Genomic DNA, 16,867 nt, shown 5'->3' with positions numbered 1-16,867 from the left:
TAAAGGTATACAAAGCAAAGAAAAACGAAAGTATACAAACATTCGTGTTGCAATTGTTAATTATAAAGTGGTAATACAAACTACGAGAAAGCATGACCGATCTTGGGAGTAGGCGAATGAGGCAACACCTTCGGTTCCCAAATGTTTGAGAGAAACATAATTTTATAAACCCTTATATACTTATATTGTATGTTAGACATAAGTATTGTACATGAAGAGTTAAAGAACCTATTTGTATAGTTCGCATTAGGCTACCATGGTCTAAGAACTAACCTGTAAAAAAATAGTACACATACTTATTATTGTTATTGATTGACAATAACAAACAAGTTCAAATGATGGTTTATAATTACAAATGGCAAAATTCTTTGACCCCACCAATCCCCGTGGAGCCTTGTCTGATTAAACGAGTACGGGAATACCAATCCCCCCTCCCTCGCCTTCTATACCAGTTTAACTTAATAAATATATTATATAATATAATTTTACAAATTATACTTCAATTTTATGATATAATTTTTGTATTGTCTTTCAAAATTGATAGTGTTACTTTGTGAATTAATGCTGGTGTAATATAATATGATGTGTGTTAGTGTATTTCATTTATAATATATTTTAATAAGGCATACAAAAAAGAAAATTAAAATTAAATAAAAAATATCGGGGCCACACATACTCAATAGGAACCTCATTTACTTGCCGAGGCGAGTATGTTATTGAAAATTTGGTTTTCCCTGCCTCGTTGTCACCCTTATTTATAATGTGGACTGGGTTGGTTTAATGGGAGAGGTTCAAGTAAGGATGTCATTTCTTTTTTAAAAAGTAAGAACATTTTCTCCAGACCTATAATCAATGAATAAAATTTCGGGTTTCGAGGAAATTTCGAAGATTTTTAAATTTCGACAAAAATTAGACGGAAACGACGGAAATTGCTATTAAAATACGAAAATTTTGAATGAAACTTTATCATATGTTTATTTAACATATTATCTACTACATTGATAAAAAAACATTGAAGAAACCAAATTATATAGTAGGTTTCATGTAATATAAGATAAATATAATGTGCGCTAGAGGCAAATACTGTTAAAAAAATAGTTCACTAATTAATAATTACATAAATTTGATTGAACAAACACCTCAAAGATTGTGTAATTTATTTCCAGTTTTTTATAAATGAAAAGAATATTTCAGAGATTTGGATTATTGTTGTTGTGCTTGTTTGAAGTTGTTCAATTATTACTTTCTTTGGGAATTTCAAAGACGAAATTCTTATAAGAGGGATAGATTGTGAGACCCCGTATTTTTTCAAGTTTTATTTTAAAAATTTATCTGAGAAATAAAATATTTTGAGTTAATTTTATAATTTTTGTTTTAAATTAGTTTGACCCGTTTTTTGACTTTTCGAACTATTGGACTTTTGACTTCGATTTGTGGCTAGTTGGAAAGGTCTCGAACACACAAACACATAAGCGCAAACTGTGCATCGATCGAAGCTATAGTTTAAGAGATATGAGCATTTGAAACGAGGGATATTTTTGTAAATTTATAAACATGAGTTTTAAAAACTCAAAATTAAATTTTTTATGTTAATTTCTCTCTCCTCATTACATCATTCACGCAACCCACTCTACTAGTCTACTCTCATTCTCTTTCCTCATTTCATCATTCACGCAACCCACTACTATAATTATATCTCTTCTCTCTCCTCCCTTTTTTCTCTTTCTTTTTTATGTGCTTCTTCTTTCTCTCATATCTGATATCCTCCATCAGTAAGTACAGTTCGTGCTCTCTCTCATTCAGTTCTCTCTCTCTCTCTCTCTCTCTCTCTCTCTCGGCATCTTCATCCCCTTACCGGCACCGGCCACTAGCCCACTCTCATCTCTTTCTCCCTCCTCTCTTTCTCCCTGCTCTCGCCCTCTGTCGCCGCCCCCCGCCGCCGAAACCCACCAAAACCCAGCCCCTCCTCTCTTCCTCCACGGCTTCAGCTTCTCCCAAAACCTAACCTCCCCAAAACCCAGCTTTCCAAAACCCAGAAATCCACCCAGTCGAAAATTTTGGCGAAATCATCGAAATTGAAACGAAGTTTTGTTGGTTTAGGGTTAAAATTTTCATACCTCAAAAAATCGAAAATTTCGGCGAAATTTCACCGAAATTTTCGAAATTTAAATCATTGCCTATAATTCAATAATCAAACCCGTCCACATATTAGGGTATCATGCAAAAATCACTTGTAAAAAATAAGTCAAATTCGAAATTGTTTAGCCAACTCATTACTATCAACATTATTTCAATTTTATTTGACGGAGTGTATCTGTCTGTATAATTTAAATAACAAAATAATTATTAATTTGAGTGATTTTGTACAATCTTTTAGAAAAAAATATAAAAAATCGACGATTTCGATTATTAAACTTTAGGTAACCAATGAGGTTATTCTTACTTATCCTTACTTCAACGGTTCAATCTTCCTCTTAGTTTAATTATAAAATATTAGTTTACTTATCATTGTAAAGTATATTGTGAATTTGTGAGTGTTTGGATTAAAAGTTTAAAACTATAATAAAATATTAAAACACTCAACAAAGTATAACTATCCAACGGTCCAGATGCTTTAGATGTCCAACGCTTCCGCTATATAAAGAGCTGTACCCCCATTAACTCTACGTTCGCGGCACTCTAGGGTTTTGCAGAACTCGTCCCCGCTCGTTTCATTTCCTTTCTTTTTGTTTTTATTTTTAATTTTTTTCAATTTGTCTGAAAATTATTTGATGCGATGATGAGGAAAAATCATCGATTGCTTTAGCAAGATGAATCTCCATTATCAATATGGTTCGTATTCACTGAGCATCATCATCACTATTTTATTCGAATTTGTTTTTTCATTTCTTCCCCAACCGAGGGACCTATGGAGGAAGCGCGTAAAACGGTGCGCTTTCGACCAAGTTTGCCTTCGAACATTGCACTGAAAGCAGATCACCGAATCCGATTCTCGTATTCGGGTTTCGGTTTTTATTTTTGGATCGAATTTTTCGTACATATTAATGTTTTTATTGAAATTAAATTAAAGCGAAGGTCCCAGCGGAGGGGCGAGCTACTCTGAATTGAGGCCTCTCCAACAACAAAATAAACCTTCGTAGAATCACTTGCCGAATCGTAGGACGCCCAGATTTCTCTTTCATTTTGGAGCGTCTGGAAGTTTGGCTACATTTTCTTTATAAAAAGAAAAAATTGACGAATTTTTAATTTCTAGGTGGTTTTTAGGATTTTTGCAATGCGATTTGATTAAAAAAAAAAAAGTAAAAATAAATTTGACCGGTGTTCTACAGAGGAAACCATTTGATTATTTTTAAAAAGGGTAAATATAATTATTTGATAACAAAAAATTTTAAAAAGTACAATCATGTCAAATTTTCAAGTAACAATGCAATTATGGGAAAGGCTTCAAATTAACAAAAAAGAGGCCATAGAGAATTGAATTCAGCACTTCCCATCACTAAATTGTAAATGACCTTGTTCGGGCTTTCATTTCTATTACAACTGAACGACAATTACAAAAGTCTAAAAACAATGGAGAAGAATGGAGAAGACCAGAAGGGGAAGAATCAAGAATGGCACATAGAATTGTTTCAATAATTTTGATTTACTGGGTCTTGGACAAGTGTACCTGTTAGTATAAGGAAGAAAATTTCAGATGGGGGGATAATATGTATGCCAATAAAAGCATCGAGTTCAAACTATTCCTACTAGACCAAAATCATAAATCCCAAGTCAGTGCCTTTATCTAACTATTTCTACTAGCACTGTTCAACCACCGTTTCAGCAAAACCTGTCATTGATTGATGAGCAGTTCAGTCATTTAGGCTACTGCACCAAGTAGGATGCCCATATATCATCTGCAGGAGGTGGGGGTTGAACCCAGTGTCCTGGTATGCGGCTGCACCAAATTTAACAGAATTATAGAGTAATAAATTATTCATAAGAATCAAGCTACTTATTTGCTTTTTTAATTGGTGATGTGGCATAGGATAAACTGATTAGACTGTTATGCAAAGATAACTGGGTGTGAAGGCCAGGCAGTGGTGGTGGTGAGTAATGGAACAGGTAGTGGATTCACAACCTTAGTGTGAAGGCCAGGCACTATTTGTTATTGACCAATCAACAGAGGTGTGCTGATGATGGAGGTGAACTTTGTGGTAATGTCAACACTGGTTTGTTGGCATCAAAGTGAGGTATAATGGTCAAACTCAAATTAGGGTGAATAGATAGATAGGATAAACCACAAAGGTATCAACTAATAAGCAGACTCCCAGCAAGTTGTGATTCGTTTCAAAGGATGAATGCAAGAAGCCAAACATTTGTTCCAAGAAAAAAAAATGTTGCCAAATGCTAATTAAATGGTGCTGCATAGTAAAGTGAGCAATGAGTGACAGGATCGAATTGGAAACTCACCTTCCTCCTGGTCTTATATAAGCATCCCATGTTCTTCTCACCTGCATGCAATATGGTCCTCATTATGATCCAATACCAGAACAAAAGAGGTACTAGTGTACAAATATCACCAGTCAAGCAGACCAATTTCATGTTGATAATTAAAAAATGACCCCTGAGTAGGCACACATATATACTGCAAGTACTTGAAGGGAGTATCTATAAAATTTGAAGTATTTGTACTTCAAGTTACCTCAATAAGGGTGCCCATATCAGTGTTGCTGCCGTGATAGTAGTGATAAAATTCAATAGGTAAGTTTGCCACAGCATCATAAGCTCCACTATAACCCTGTCCAAGTGAAACTTGTTTTCCAGATTCCTTGTTAGTGACAGCACTAGAGTCCCCTTCATTATTGCTTGGAATTGTCTGGTCTTTACTTTCCCTACTCACGACTTTATCACTGCTTCGATCCTTGAAATCAGGCCCAAAATTCTCGGTTGTTTTCCTAGATTGCTCAACACTTGCAATGGCATCCTTAGCAGCTTCCGTGTCAGCTGCCATGATTGCTTGGTGCTCCTCTTCCTCAACTGCAGCTCGTACTCTTTCAAGAAATTTATCATCCTCCTCTGGGAGAAAATGACCTGCATAAATATGCAAACAAACATGAGTTAGACACAGTAGGATGAAGATGATTGATTGCTAACAAATCAATTACACATCAGAACACATACAAGATAGCAGTCCATAAAAACTGAAAAGACAGCAAACCTTGTTTCTTCAGTTTTTCAATTCTGATGGAACGCAACTCTTGCAATTTCTCTACAATCAATACCATCTCAAGCTGAAATATGAAACCAGATGTCAGCTTGACACTTACAAAAGAATAGAATAAAAGGGCAGCACAGCAACATTATTACACAACAAGAGAATTGAGTTGGTCAAGATTTTCACCTCAGATTCTAGTTTCTCTCTCGCTTCTTTTGCTTTGAGCTTTGCAATTTTCTTCATGTCTTCCATCTGAAAACCCACATGGAATGCCTCCATTACTACGAAAAAGAACACCAGAAACATCTGCAGCATATGAAAAGTCTCAATACCTTGCGCTTCGCAATATCCTTTGCAATTTCTCTAGCTCTCCATTCATCAGCTTCTCGATCAGCCTCGTCGAACTTTTCACGCTCCTACAGCATAACAAAAGTACGCAAACAGAAGATAAGCACTGTTGCAAGATAAGAACTTTTGCGTCCCAAATGGAAAAATGAGCAGGGAGGGACCAAACCAACCCACCTTTGCAATCGCTTCTGCAATGCGCTTCCTCTTTGTTTTCCTCCACCGTTTGTTTCGCTTCGACTTGCGAATTTTATTCGATAATCGAACCGCTGCAGATTTTTCCTCCCACGGACAATTTTCATGCGTGATCACTCTAAATGGTTCGAGCACAACTCGCAGTTTCGCCATTAAAGCGTTCGCAGCTTCCACTGAGAGTGACACTTGGGACTCCAAACCAATCCTCCTATCTTTCAAAACCTTAGAAAACTCACTGACAGAAGCTTCATAATAATCATCATCATCAGCCTCAGGCCCTTGACCATCTTTGACCCGCATCAGCATCTCCAGCTCTTTCTGCCTATGAATTCAATTGAAATCAGCGTTAAAGAAGCTCCAAACGAATTTCAATCGAAATTCAAAAGTTCAAAAGCGTTACATTGATTTTGCGAGACTGAGAGTGTCGTGCAAGTTCTTGAGCCGATCGTGTACGTTTGTGGTTTGCCAGAACGTGCTCGACATTGGCGGGTTGGGCGGCAGCATTGGAGGCCATGGAGGCGGTGGTGCCGCGGGTTGGTATGGAATTGGATTCATGGGTACCGAAATCGACTGAGGAAGAAACCCTAAGAGAGAGAAACTAAGACAAACTGCGAAGAGGAAGAAAACGTTTGCTTGTTCGCAGAGTGACTTCTAAAGCCTGATGAGTGATGAACACTGAACGCTCCTCGAGACTCGGGCTGTAAATTGGCTCTATACAGTTCGTGTTGTGTTCGGCTTGTTTTGGCTCATGTCGTCTAGGTCTATAAAAGAAAGTGTTTTTTTCATATTTAGTACCTGAACTTTGACCATTGTCTTAATCAGGTACCTAAACTTTTATTTGTCTCAATTGAGTACCTAAACTTTTATTTTGTGTCTAATAGGTACCAAAATGAATTTCTGTTAAAATTATCAACAAAAGTTAGGGGCAATATAGTCACTTCAAAAAATTTATTTTTTAATTTTAATTTTTAATTTTTTTTGTTTGTTGTGTGTTTTTTTTAATAATTTTAAACATATAAAGAAAATAATTAAAATATACTTTGACTATATTGCCCCTAATTTTTATTGACAATTTTAACAAAAATTCATTTTGGTACCTATTAGACACAAAATAAAAGTTTAGGTACTCAATTGGGACAAATAAAAGTTTAGGTACCACATTAAGACAAGGGTCAAAGTTTAGGTACTAAATATGAAATAAACCCTAAAAGAAATGAGCCAAGTTCAAACAAAATAGTAGGAACGTTAAAATAAACAAGCTAAATTTTAGCTTTGGTATATTCGGCTTGTGAACGAGTTGTTATTTATATTTGAGTGCTGTTATATGAGCGAAAAATATTGGGCCATTGGCCCATTACAATTACGTGGTATAATCAATTCAACATATAAAATTATAATTAAATATTATATTTATATTTATAAAATATAATATTAATAACATTTACTCAAATTATAACATATAAATTGGTTATACTACATATCTGTGTATCGGTTATATAAAATAATTTCTCAAATATCAACGTCTTCATATTTGGCTCGTCTCAGCTCATTTACCCCTTGCTTGAGACTATCTAAATGAAGTATTATATTTATTGTTGAGGAACAATGAACATCAAAGTCAGGATGGCCGAGTGGTCTAAGGCGCCAGACTCAAGTTCTGGCCTTCGAAAGAGGGCGTGGGTTCAAATCCCACTTCTGACATAATCTTTATAAGTTTTTTTTCTTTTTCCTAACTTTTAATTGGGCTTGCTTAGGCCAACCTGGGCCAACCTTCAACGCTTGCTGTAGAGGTTTTTAATTGGGTCCTATGTCTCTCTAAAAATCAATTTGAGAATCTATATGAATTTTAATTCTGTGAACTGTTGAAGAATCATATTCCCAATGGTAATATTATAAATGATTTCACCTTGCAAATGCATCAGATATTCCTAGGACTACCAGCTGCAAGTGGCTTCATTCCTGTTACTGATCCCACTTTTTTGAAGTCTCAAACACACTATGGTTGTCTGTGAGATTCCTTCTTATTAGTCTGCTCTTGATGCATATTTAGCTTCCTTAAATCAAATTTGCCACCAAAATGTATGAAAAAAGCCGATTTTTTTTTCATGTTTTTTAGACCAAAAATGGATATGGTTCCCATTAGTCCTTCTCTAGAAGTCTGAAGTACAGTCATAGACAAATATATAAGCCCAAATGGTTGGTTAATGCATGGTTGTGTTGATATTTGATATGAAATGGAACACTGGAAATGCCATAAGGAAAGTTCTCTGAAGAAGCCAAAACCATGAACAGGTAGAGAACATTGACAATGGCCAAACCTAAATGGTTGGTTAATGCATGGCTGTGTTGAAATTTGGTATCAAATGGAACACCGGATATGTCATAGGAAAGTTCACAGAAGAGGCCAAAACCATGAGCAGGTGGAGAACATTGACAATGGCCAAGCAACTCCAGCTATAAGCAAGAAACTAGGGATAGCATAATTTGGTTTGACCTGCAGTCAGAAGGACCACTTGAGCACACTAGGGAGCATGAAAGCACGAGGGCTTGTGTAAAGTCAAGTCCTTTTCTTCATCAATTAGGGAACTTGGGAGAGGGAGGGAATGTATGGTTACAAATAATTAAACCTGGCTTCGCCTACAGCACAGATAACTTGTGGCATTCACAATATGAATATACTAGTGGAAGAACTCAAGAAAGGGAATGCTCAAGAAAATACTGAAATAAAAGGTTTAAGAATTGGTTTAAATCTCACCAATATCTACAAAATTCACAAAGAACTCTTCAAAATCAATAGTCGGAGATACTTCTCTAAAGTCTGTATTAAAATCCAACTTAAAAATGCATATCAACCGAAGTTGGTACTATGCTATGGAGGTTTAAACATAGAAACATAATGAAATAATATGTTGCAGAAAAGAAATGCCAAAAATAAAATCAAATAGCAATTGAAAAACCAGCTGAAAAAGAATGATGGTCATCCTAGAAGTCCCAACATAACAACGTAGAAAGGTAATGTGGGGGGTAAAATCTTGATGAGCCTCAACAAATCTCAGCCATGAGTATTAACAGCTTCCCAGGCCAAGTTCTTTGGGACAGGAAGGGTCATGTCCCAAGCCTGAAGGGCAGCAGTCCTGAGAGTCCTAAGGGTGGTCACATTGGCATCCCAGAAGGACAAACTTCTGTAAGGCAAACTGTGCTTCTTGCATAGTTCCCTCACAGCAGGAGAAACCGTCCTCAGTTGGCAGCGGGGTAATCGGGGGAACAAATGGTGCTCAAGCTGAAACTGCAGCCCACCAAAAAACCAGTCCATATATTTCGAGCACGAGATATCCAAAGTGCCAGCTGCCTGCTTCTCAAACCAATCATTTCCAGTAGGTGGTCCAAGATAAGTATTTGCTGAGAAATGGTTCAATGTGAATTGAATATGCTGAAGTGCTGTCACTGCAAAAGCTGCAAGCACAAACATCACCCTCTCGCTCCAATTGGGCAAGCATGAAACAAGGAGAGGAAACCAAGTCCAGAAAACTAGGATTCCCATTATGTTCAAAGCTCTATTCGGGATGCTTCTCTTTGAGAACAATAGCAAGAACGTCTGTATAAACAAGTTAACTCTTCCAACAATCATGACTGGATAATATGTAAAATGCTGGTGGCTGACTAAAAACCTAGCCACATGATCAAACTCCAACGTTCTTCCATAAAAGGTCGACGTTATTGAATGAAAGAATTTTGTGGACACTGCAAAGACCGGAATGTGTTGAAGATCCGGATCATAATCAAGGCTGTTGCAGGCAATATGGTGGGCATTGTGAGTCCATTTCCACCAAGCAATGCTGATCCCAGTCAGGCAATTCCCAGCCAGAATCTGAGCAATTGTGTTGTACCTACGACTTGACATGATCTGATAATGCCCAGCGTCATGACCAACATAGGCACCCTGAATCCAGAGGAACCCCAACACCATACCACAACCCAAATGGACCAACACGCTATCAGAGTTCAACACACCATACACAACAAGGTAAAGCATTATGGCAATACCTAGTATAGAGTAAAGAGCCCCATGCCCTTTATTTTCGAACAATCCCATCTGGGAAAGCTCAGAAGCAAGTTTCCTGTAGTCCTTGGACACCTCTGAGATCTTGAAATCTTTCAGATAATAGCCAGTAAAGAACTTGCCAAGGTACCCCCATGCTGAGGCAGGATGGTACGCTATGAATCCATCAGTGACATCTTGGCCAGCCAAATCCAAGAGAATGGTATCCCCACCAGGGTGATCCTTGACCCAATCCGAGACATTGTAAACCTTCCCCTGGATAGAGATCCACAGGTCCCCAGGCTTGTTGTGCTTCTTCAGCTCCTCAACAGTAATGTACTTCTTCTCACCCTCCATTATGGATCAAACCTAATACAAACAAAGCAAATTCAATTCAACAATAAGAACTACAGCGAACAGATCCACATATAGATCGAACAACACAAACAAATCAAACCAAGACAACCCTTTTAGGCTTTTAGATCTTGGGTTGATACACAAACATATAAACGAACAGTTATAGCAAAATCATATGTTATAGCATAATCATATAGTTAGCCATACAGTTAATGCCAAATGAAGAAGAAGAAGAAGAAGAAATACAGACAAAAATGAAGGTTAAAGATTGAACCTTTGTTCAAGAGTCAAATCCAAGCTCCCCAACCAACAACTTTCAAATTCAGTAAGACTCAATTTTCAATTGGGTTTAGACCAACTTTCAAATTCTGAGAGTACCCAAGTTCTAGAATTTCAGAATTTTCCAAAACCGCCTCAATGCTATTTGAGTATTTGTGAGAGCTTACCTGCCTCACAATGTGCCTCCTTCTGCGTTAGTGTGTGTGAGAAGAGTCTATCCGAGTTACCCACTTGGACAAAACCGGGTTGGCGAGTAGCGAGCACCGAGTTACAATCACCCTCGTTGTTTACAACGCGCTATTCGTTTGTAACTTGCATTTCGAACGTAGCCGGCAATCGTTGACCAGTCAACGGCGGTGAAAAAAGGGACGGGTTGAGCGCGTTTTAACGTCGGTTGGGCTCTATTTAGGGTTATATTTGGCAAATGAACCCATTTTTTATGATCTAAAGGTGAGGTCAGTAAAGAGCCAAATCTTTTTTTGGTATGAGATGAGGTGAACAAATAGCCTATATCTGGATATTTATTTGGATCCTATACACCTGTCAAAGCTTCTCAATATAAAATAATTTCTACACAAAATATATAGAGTGTCTTCTTGTCAAGTTTTAAAAATATCAATTTATGGACCCACTCCCATTCAAATTTTAAAAATATCAATTTGCTTGGCTCCCATTATTTCCAAACTTAATATTTAATTAATTAAAGATAGCTACTTGCCTACTTCTATGATGGAAACTTCCTTACCTATCATTCTCAAAAAAGTGAGTGAAAAAATAGGACCAACCTAATGCAAAATTGGAATGGTTCAGGTCCTGTTCTTCCAGATTAGTTGACTAGGTTTAGACCTTATCATCAGGCTCACGATCACCTGTCATTCTCGTAAGTGAATTTAATCAAATTTATATTAGAGAGATTTAAAGTATAATCTATTTTATAAGGTTTTTTTTAAATTAAAATCGGTAATGATTTAAAGTTTTTAATCAATTTTTTTTTTTGACAATTTTATGTTAAATTTTAACTCTAAAATTTTGAGCGAAGCTTAAGAGAGGAAATTTCTTTCAAATCGAGAAAAGATTTTATTATAAATTAAAATAATTTTTTTATAAATTAAAAAGACTTTATTATGAATTAAAAAAAATTTCTTATAAAATTTATAATATTTCCGATCTTTATTTAAAAATTATTTTTCTTAAAGATTTAAGCCTAATTATTTTATTATTGAAAAAAAATTTAAAAGTAATAAAAAAAATAAAGAATAAATTTACACCTAAATTTTAAAATTAATTTAATAAATAAAAAGACAACTTCTAAAACAAACTTTCAAGTCGGAAGTTCGTTTTAGAAGCTTACGAAAGAATATGGTAAACAACATTAGAAAGAAAAATGCAAATATCTAGTTTATGTTTCATGCATAACAATTTCTTCACGTTTAACCAATTCAATTTCTTATTTACGCGCTTTGCATGTGAGAGAGTTATTAGTATTTGATTATTTTAATTGTGTAGATTTTTAGTGTTAATGTTAGCTTTTGATGTACTTTTCTTTATCGCATCATGCATGGGTTTAATACTAATTATTAATCAAAACAGGCATGCGATACTAATCATCTAACTTCTATGATTCTATCATAGGAAAAGTCAAAAGTGTTTTTATCAATTACGACATTAGGGATCAAATATTTTCACTAATCAATTAAGAGGGTCCTATTTAAAGAAAGATTATGGGTGCAATTAGAAAATGTTGTACCATAGGAAAACTAACTACATATATGTTTTGAAATAAAACCATGAATTCAAGTTTGTACAATTTTGTGGGATTTATAATTATAGTGATAAAATATTCATTTAACACTCGTGACAAGAAGGTCTCTCTTCCTCTATTTTTTGTTGAATTATAAAATCATTAAAAAAAAAAAAAAGAACTATACAACTTTAATGAGGCTTTCTTTAATGTGAGATATTAAAGGTTCTCTCATATTCTACATTTTTTGTCTCACAGTTTGAAGCTTAATAGCTTTGACAATTTATTGGATATTCCGGCATCAAAAAGAAAATTATTGGAGATTCAAGATGGCCTCACATGCCCTTGTAGTATTCAACAGCAAGTCAGCAACCAAACAGCTGAATGCTTGAGTAGTGGAGCACATTAATACGTGTAAACAAATAATTGAAGTAGTACAAGCTGCTGGCCAGTAATGTTAAACAGCACATGGGAACTGTCAATTATGCCCATTATGAACTTGTCAACTATATGCCATTTGCGTCAAGCCAACAGGCCCAACACCATAAAATTGAAACTTTATTGAAAACATGACATCATAAGACGAATCAACGGTTAAGGCACAACACAGCCTCAATGCATTTTGTAATCACTGTTTGTCAGATAGCCCAAACATATACAAGTAACAAGGTATGCACAGATCAGCAAGCTCTATATTCTTGTCTAAAACATTCTGACTGAAAAAGAAATAAGCATATTCATACAAGTTTTATAACTTTGAATTGGTTTTAGCTGAAACTATGGAGCCAGGAATTTGAATGCAACCTTTAGAAGTATCCCTAATTTGTAACCGCAATTATTTGTCTTGTGGTAATTTGCTGATTGGGATGTGCAACTTTGCAACTCATTTTGGTCATCAGTTTGGTCATATTAAGGTCTTATATTCTCATTTCTTAATCGATTATTCGGGCCATGACTTTCGGCTCTCATAGGTTGTATCGATATTGTCTTTAACTTGATCACCTAGGTTTGACATGGGTGAAGGCAAATTCAATGGACCTATTTAAGTGTAGAGTTGTATCTTAAAAGATTTCGGTGCAACTTAAAAAAATATCCAACTTAATATATTCAATGATAGACAATTAATTATCTAATATGGGACAATTGTATTTGATCCACTTGTTCCTAACAAGTATAGTGCCATTTCTAAATTTCCACTATGATTTATAGAATCCCAGTGCACAAAAAAGGTAAGACAAATATATGTGAAAACATGTCTTTGGCGTTAGGGTGGATGGTGAGATGGGCGGTGAAAAAGGTTGATTTTCTTCAATTACATGCTCCCCTGGAAGGAATTCCTCTCGTGCTTCACTCATCTATTGACGTATAAACGAAAGAGTGAACTTGGCTATTAAAAATCAGATGAATAACCCTTAGGATATGTCATGTGTTCGATCTCATTCCAAAGTAACAAATGGGAATTCATTTTAATTTGTAATTAAGTAGCCATCTGCGTTAATCCACAACCATTTACACCATTCAAAAAGAGACATAAAAGAGAGTGAAAAAGTAGTACATGACACACATAGTCTGATAGATGGGGCATATGATATGATGTCTCAAATATGTGAGGATATATATGGCCGAATATGCTGTATGCGTTAATCCACAACCATTAGCAATTTGAAACAAAGGCAATCGATCAGGTGGGAAATAAGTGACTTCTCAGCCACGGACTCTGGTCACTCTGCCAAAAAAGCACATGGTGTTGCCATCAATGTGGGGTTAAGTTTTCTCCTATAAAAGATGTGCTTCTCCAAAAACTACAAGTAAGTAGTAACAGGAAAATAGCATAGGTAGCTAAGCAAAATCTAGTGCAGAATGGCATCAAAGTTGGCTATTTCACTACCATTTCTCATTTCAGTGAGTCTAGCACTACATTTTGGAGCTGATGCTGCAGGCATAAAATTTCTCACTTGTCAGCTATATGCCATTTGCGACTATCCAACACCATAAAATTGAAAATTATTTAAAAACCGTGACACATAAGACGAATCAACTGTTAAGGCACGTACAACCTCAATGCATGTCGTATTCACTATTTGTCAGATAGCCCAAAAATATACAAGTAAATAAGGCATGCACAGATCTGTACATAAGCTATATATTCGCGTCTAAAAGAAACCAACTGCAAAATAAATAAACATATTCATATAATTAGTTTATAACTTTGACTTGATTTTAGCAGAAACTATGGAGTCAGTACTTGGCCAGGAATTTGAATGCAACTTGCATAAGTATCCCTAATTTGGAACCTCAAATATGCACGACAGTGTATGCATGCCCCATTTATGCAACCTCAATTTACTTTGTTGTTTTGTGTTAATTTGCTAATTGGGATGTGCAATTCTGCAACTCAGTTTGGTATATATGGGCTTGTGGTTGAAGTGAGGAAACATATGACCACAGACTAAAACATTGACAGCCAGCCAGTTGGTCATATGAAGGTCTTGGTTTCCCATTTCTTCATATTCCAGTGTCATTAATTTCCAATTTTTCACTATAAACTATAGACTCCCATTGCAAAAATAGAAGAAAAGTTGAGATAAATATATATATATATATATATTCACGTGGAAACAAGTATTGGGGCAAGTCCGGATGATTTGAATAGTGAGAAAAATGATTAGGATTAGGATATATTATGTTTTCGGTTTCATTCCAATGTACTAATATATATATATATATAAATAATTTTTCTCTGTATAGGATATCCGTTCTTTGGGGTTTTTATGATTTTTTTGGTCATTTTTAGTCATCGGGAGGTTATATTATACTATATATAAGTGCTTAAGTGCTTCTTAACTTTTTTTTTTTGTGAAATAAGTGCTTCTTAACTTAAAGATGAAATCGATCTACAGATGCAGGCAATATTTGAGGATATGGGAATTCGTTTTAATTTCTAAGTAGCCGACAATCCACAACCATTTACACCATTCCCAAAGAGACATATAAAAGAGAATGAAAAAGTAGTCATAACACACATAGATGGGGCATGTGATGTCTCAAATATGATGTGACGATGTGGTCGAATATGCCGTTTGCGTTAATCCACAGCCATTAGCAATTTGAAAGAAAGGCAATCAGGTGTGAAACATCAAACAAGTGGCTTCTCGGCCACGGACTCTGCCACAAAAGCACATGGTGTTGCCATCAATGTGTGGTTCAAATTTCTCCTATAAAAGATGTCTTTCTCTAAAAACTAATACAAGTAAAGTAGTAACAAGAAAACAACATAGCTAGCTAAGTAAATTCTAGTGCAGAATGGCACAAAAGTTAGCAATTTCACTAGCATTCCTCATTTCAGTGAGTCTAGCACTACATTTTGGAGCTGATGCTGCAGGCATTGCTATCTACTGGGGTCAAAATGGGAATGAGGGTACCTTGGAAGAGACTTGTGCCACAGGCAACTATGAATTTGTGAACTTAGCCTTTCTCCCAACCTTTGGCAATGGTCAGACCCCCATGATCAACCTAGCTGGACACTGTGATCCATACACCAATGGCTGCACTGGGTTGAGCTCTGACATTAAATCATGTCAAGCAAAAGGGGTTAAGGTGATTCTATCTATTGGAGGAGGTGCAGGTAGCTACTACCTCACATCTTCTGAGGATGCTAGGCAAGTTGCTACCTATTTATGGAACAATTTCTTGGGGGGAACCTCCTCTTCTCGCCCACTCGGTGATGCTGTTTTGGATGGGATTGATTTTGACATTGAAGGAGGAACAAACCTACACTGGGATGACCTTGCAAGGTTCCTCTCTGCATACAGCAAAAGAGGGAAGAAGGTGTACCTAACTGCAGCTCCTCAGTGCCCTTTCCCTGATGCTTGGGTTGGAGGTGCCCTCAAGACAGGCCTTTTCGACAATGTTTGGGTCCAATTCTACAACAACCCTCCTTGCCAGTACTCCTCTGGGGACCTCAGCAATCTTGAAAATGCATGGAAGCAGTGGATTTCTGATATTCCTGCTAGCAAGATATACCTAGGACTACCAGCTGCTCCTGCAGCTGCTGGAAGTGGCTTCATTCCCGTGGCTGATCTCACTTCCAAAGTGCTTCCAGCAATTAAAGGTTCTTCCAAGTATGGAGGGGTTATGCTATGGTCCAAGTACTATGATGATCAAACCAAATATAGTTCTGCCATCAAGAGCCATGTCTAAAAGTTTGAATCACACTCACAGTTGTCTGTGATGTTTGTGTACTTCCTCATGTATCATTATTATGCATAAATATATTATTGAGTTGTGTTCTCTTGATACTAATATTCCTCCTTTCTTTTCCTACTGCATCATGGAGTTGGTCATGTTTGTTAAATTAAAAACCTTTTTACAAAACTTTCATCCAAATCGCCACCATAATGTATGAGAAAGAAAGAGTTTTATAGTGACAAAAATCGATAAGGTTTCTACTCTCTACAATCAATCCATATCTAGAAGTCTGGATAACAGTCATATAGATACTTGTAAAAAATTTCCTCAGTTATCTTTAACTTTTGGAGAAGGTAATGGCTGCAAATTTTAATAAAGAATCAGCTATTTACTGAATCTTGTACAGACAACCAAGAAGTAATCAAATGAGCCATTTGAAGTTGTTATTATATGAAATAAGTTGTGATCCACATCTTAACAGCTTAAATACTGGGTACTTACTAAACCAAAAAATTTTTATGGTAGT

General features: G+C 36.1%; 2 protein-coding genes, 2 non-coding genes and 1 pseudogene across 6 annotated transcripts; 3 read left to right on the top strand and 2 right to left on the bottom strand.

Annotated features, from left to right (window-relative positions):
• Positions 1-3,067: 3,067 nt before the first annotated feature.
• LOC147290520 (small nucleolar RNA snoR145) lies at positions 3,068-3,214 on the top strand. The gene has a single exon (XR_015121594.1). It is a non-coding gene; the product is annotated as a small nucleolar RNA snoR145 (small nucleolar RNA).
• A 235-nt stretch (positions 3,215-3,449) lies between these two features.
• Positions 3,450-6,504, bottom strand: LOC147290519 (U11/U12 small nuclear ribonucleoprotein). 2 transcript variants are annotated; one of them, XM_086236587.1, is made up of 8 exons: positions 6,138-6,504; positions 5,720-6,059; positions 5,530-5,613; positions 5,384-5,449; positions 5,201-5,273; positions 4,685-5,073; positions 4,453-4,493; positions 3,450-3,937 (listed from the first exon to the last, which is right to left on the bottom strand). In XM_086236587.1, exons 1-8 carry the CDS (start codon positions 6,290-6,292, stop codon positions 3,865-3,867), a joined length of 1,221 nt encoding a protein of 406 aa, XP_086092713.1. In that variant the 5' UTR covers positions 6,293-6,504; the 3' UTR covers positions 3,450-3,864. The 2 variants fall into 2 exon arrangements, with proteins under 2 accessions (XP_086092713.1, XP_086092714.1); XM_086236588.1 differs by lacking the exon at positions 3,450-3,937 and having other exon boundaries at positions 4,449-4,493.
• Positions 6,505-7,354: 850 nt separating this feature from the next.
• Positions 7,355-7,438, top strand: TRNAL-CAA (transfer RNA leucine (anticodon CAA)). The gene has a single exon. It is a non-coding gene; the product is annotated as a tRNA-Leu (tRNA).
• Positions 7,439-8,520: 1,082 nt separating this feature from the next.
• On the bottom strand, positions 8,521-10,827 carry LOC147290517 (delta(8)-fatty-acid desaturase 1 pseudogene; annotated as a pseudogene). Its single transcript, XR_015121200.1, has 2 exons — positions 10,408-10,827; positions 8,521-10,145 (listed from the first exon to the last, which is right to left on the bottom strand). The product of XR_015121200.1 is annotated as a delta(8)-fatty-acid desaturase 1 pseudogene (transcript).
• Positions 10,828-15,421: 4,594 nt separating this feature from the next.
• On the top strand, positions 15,422-16,449 carry LOC147290516 (hevamine-A-like). Its single transcript, XM_086235098.1, has one exon. It carries the CDS (start codon positions 15,457-15,459, stop codon positions 16,351-16,353), a length of 897 nt encoding a protein of 298 aa, XP_086091224.1. The 5' UTR covers positions 15,422-15,456; the 3' UTR covers positions 16,354-16,449.
• Positions 16,450-16,867: the final 418 nt, after the last annotated feature.

The sequence above is a fragment of the Dryas octopetala genome, chromosome 3, assembly GCF_963921425.1.
Source record: "Dryas octopetala chromosome 3, drDryOcto1.1, whole genome shotgun sequence".
NCBI lineage: Eukaryota > Viridiplantae > Streptophyta > Magnoliopsida > Rosales > Rosaceae > Dryas > Dryas octopetala.
Note: the sequence above shows the minus strand (reverse complement) of the source record. Positions and strands in the feature narration are given on the sequence as shown.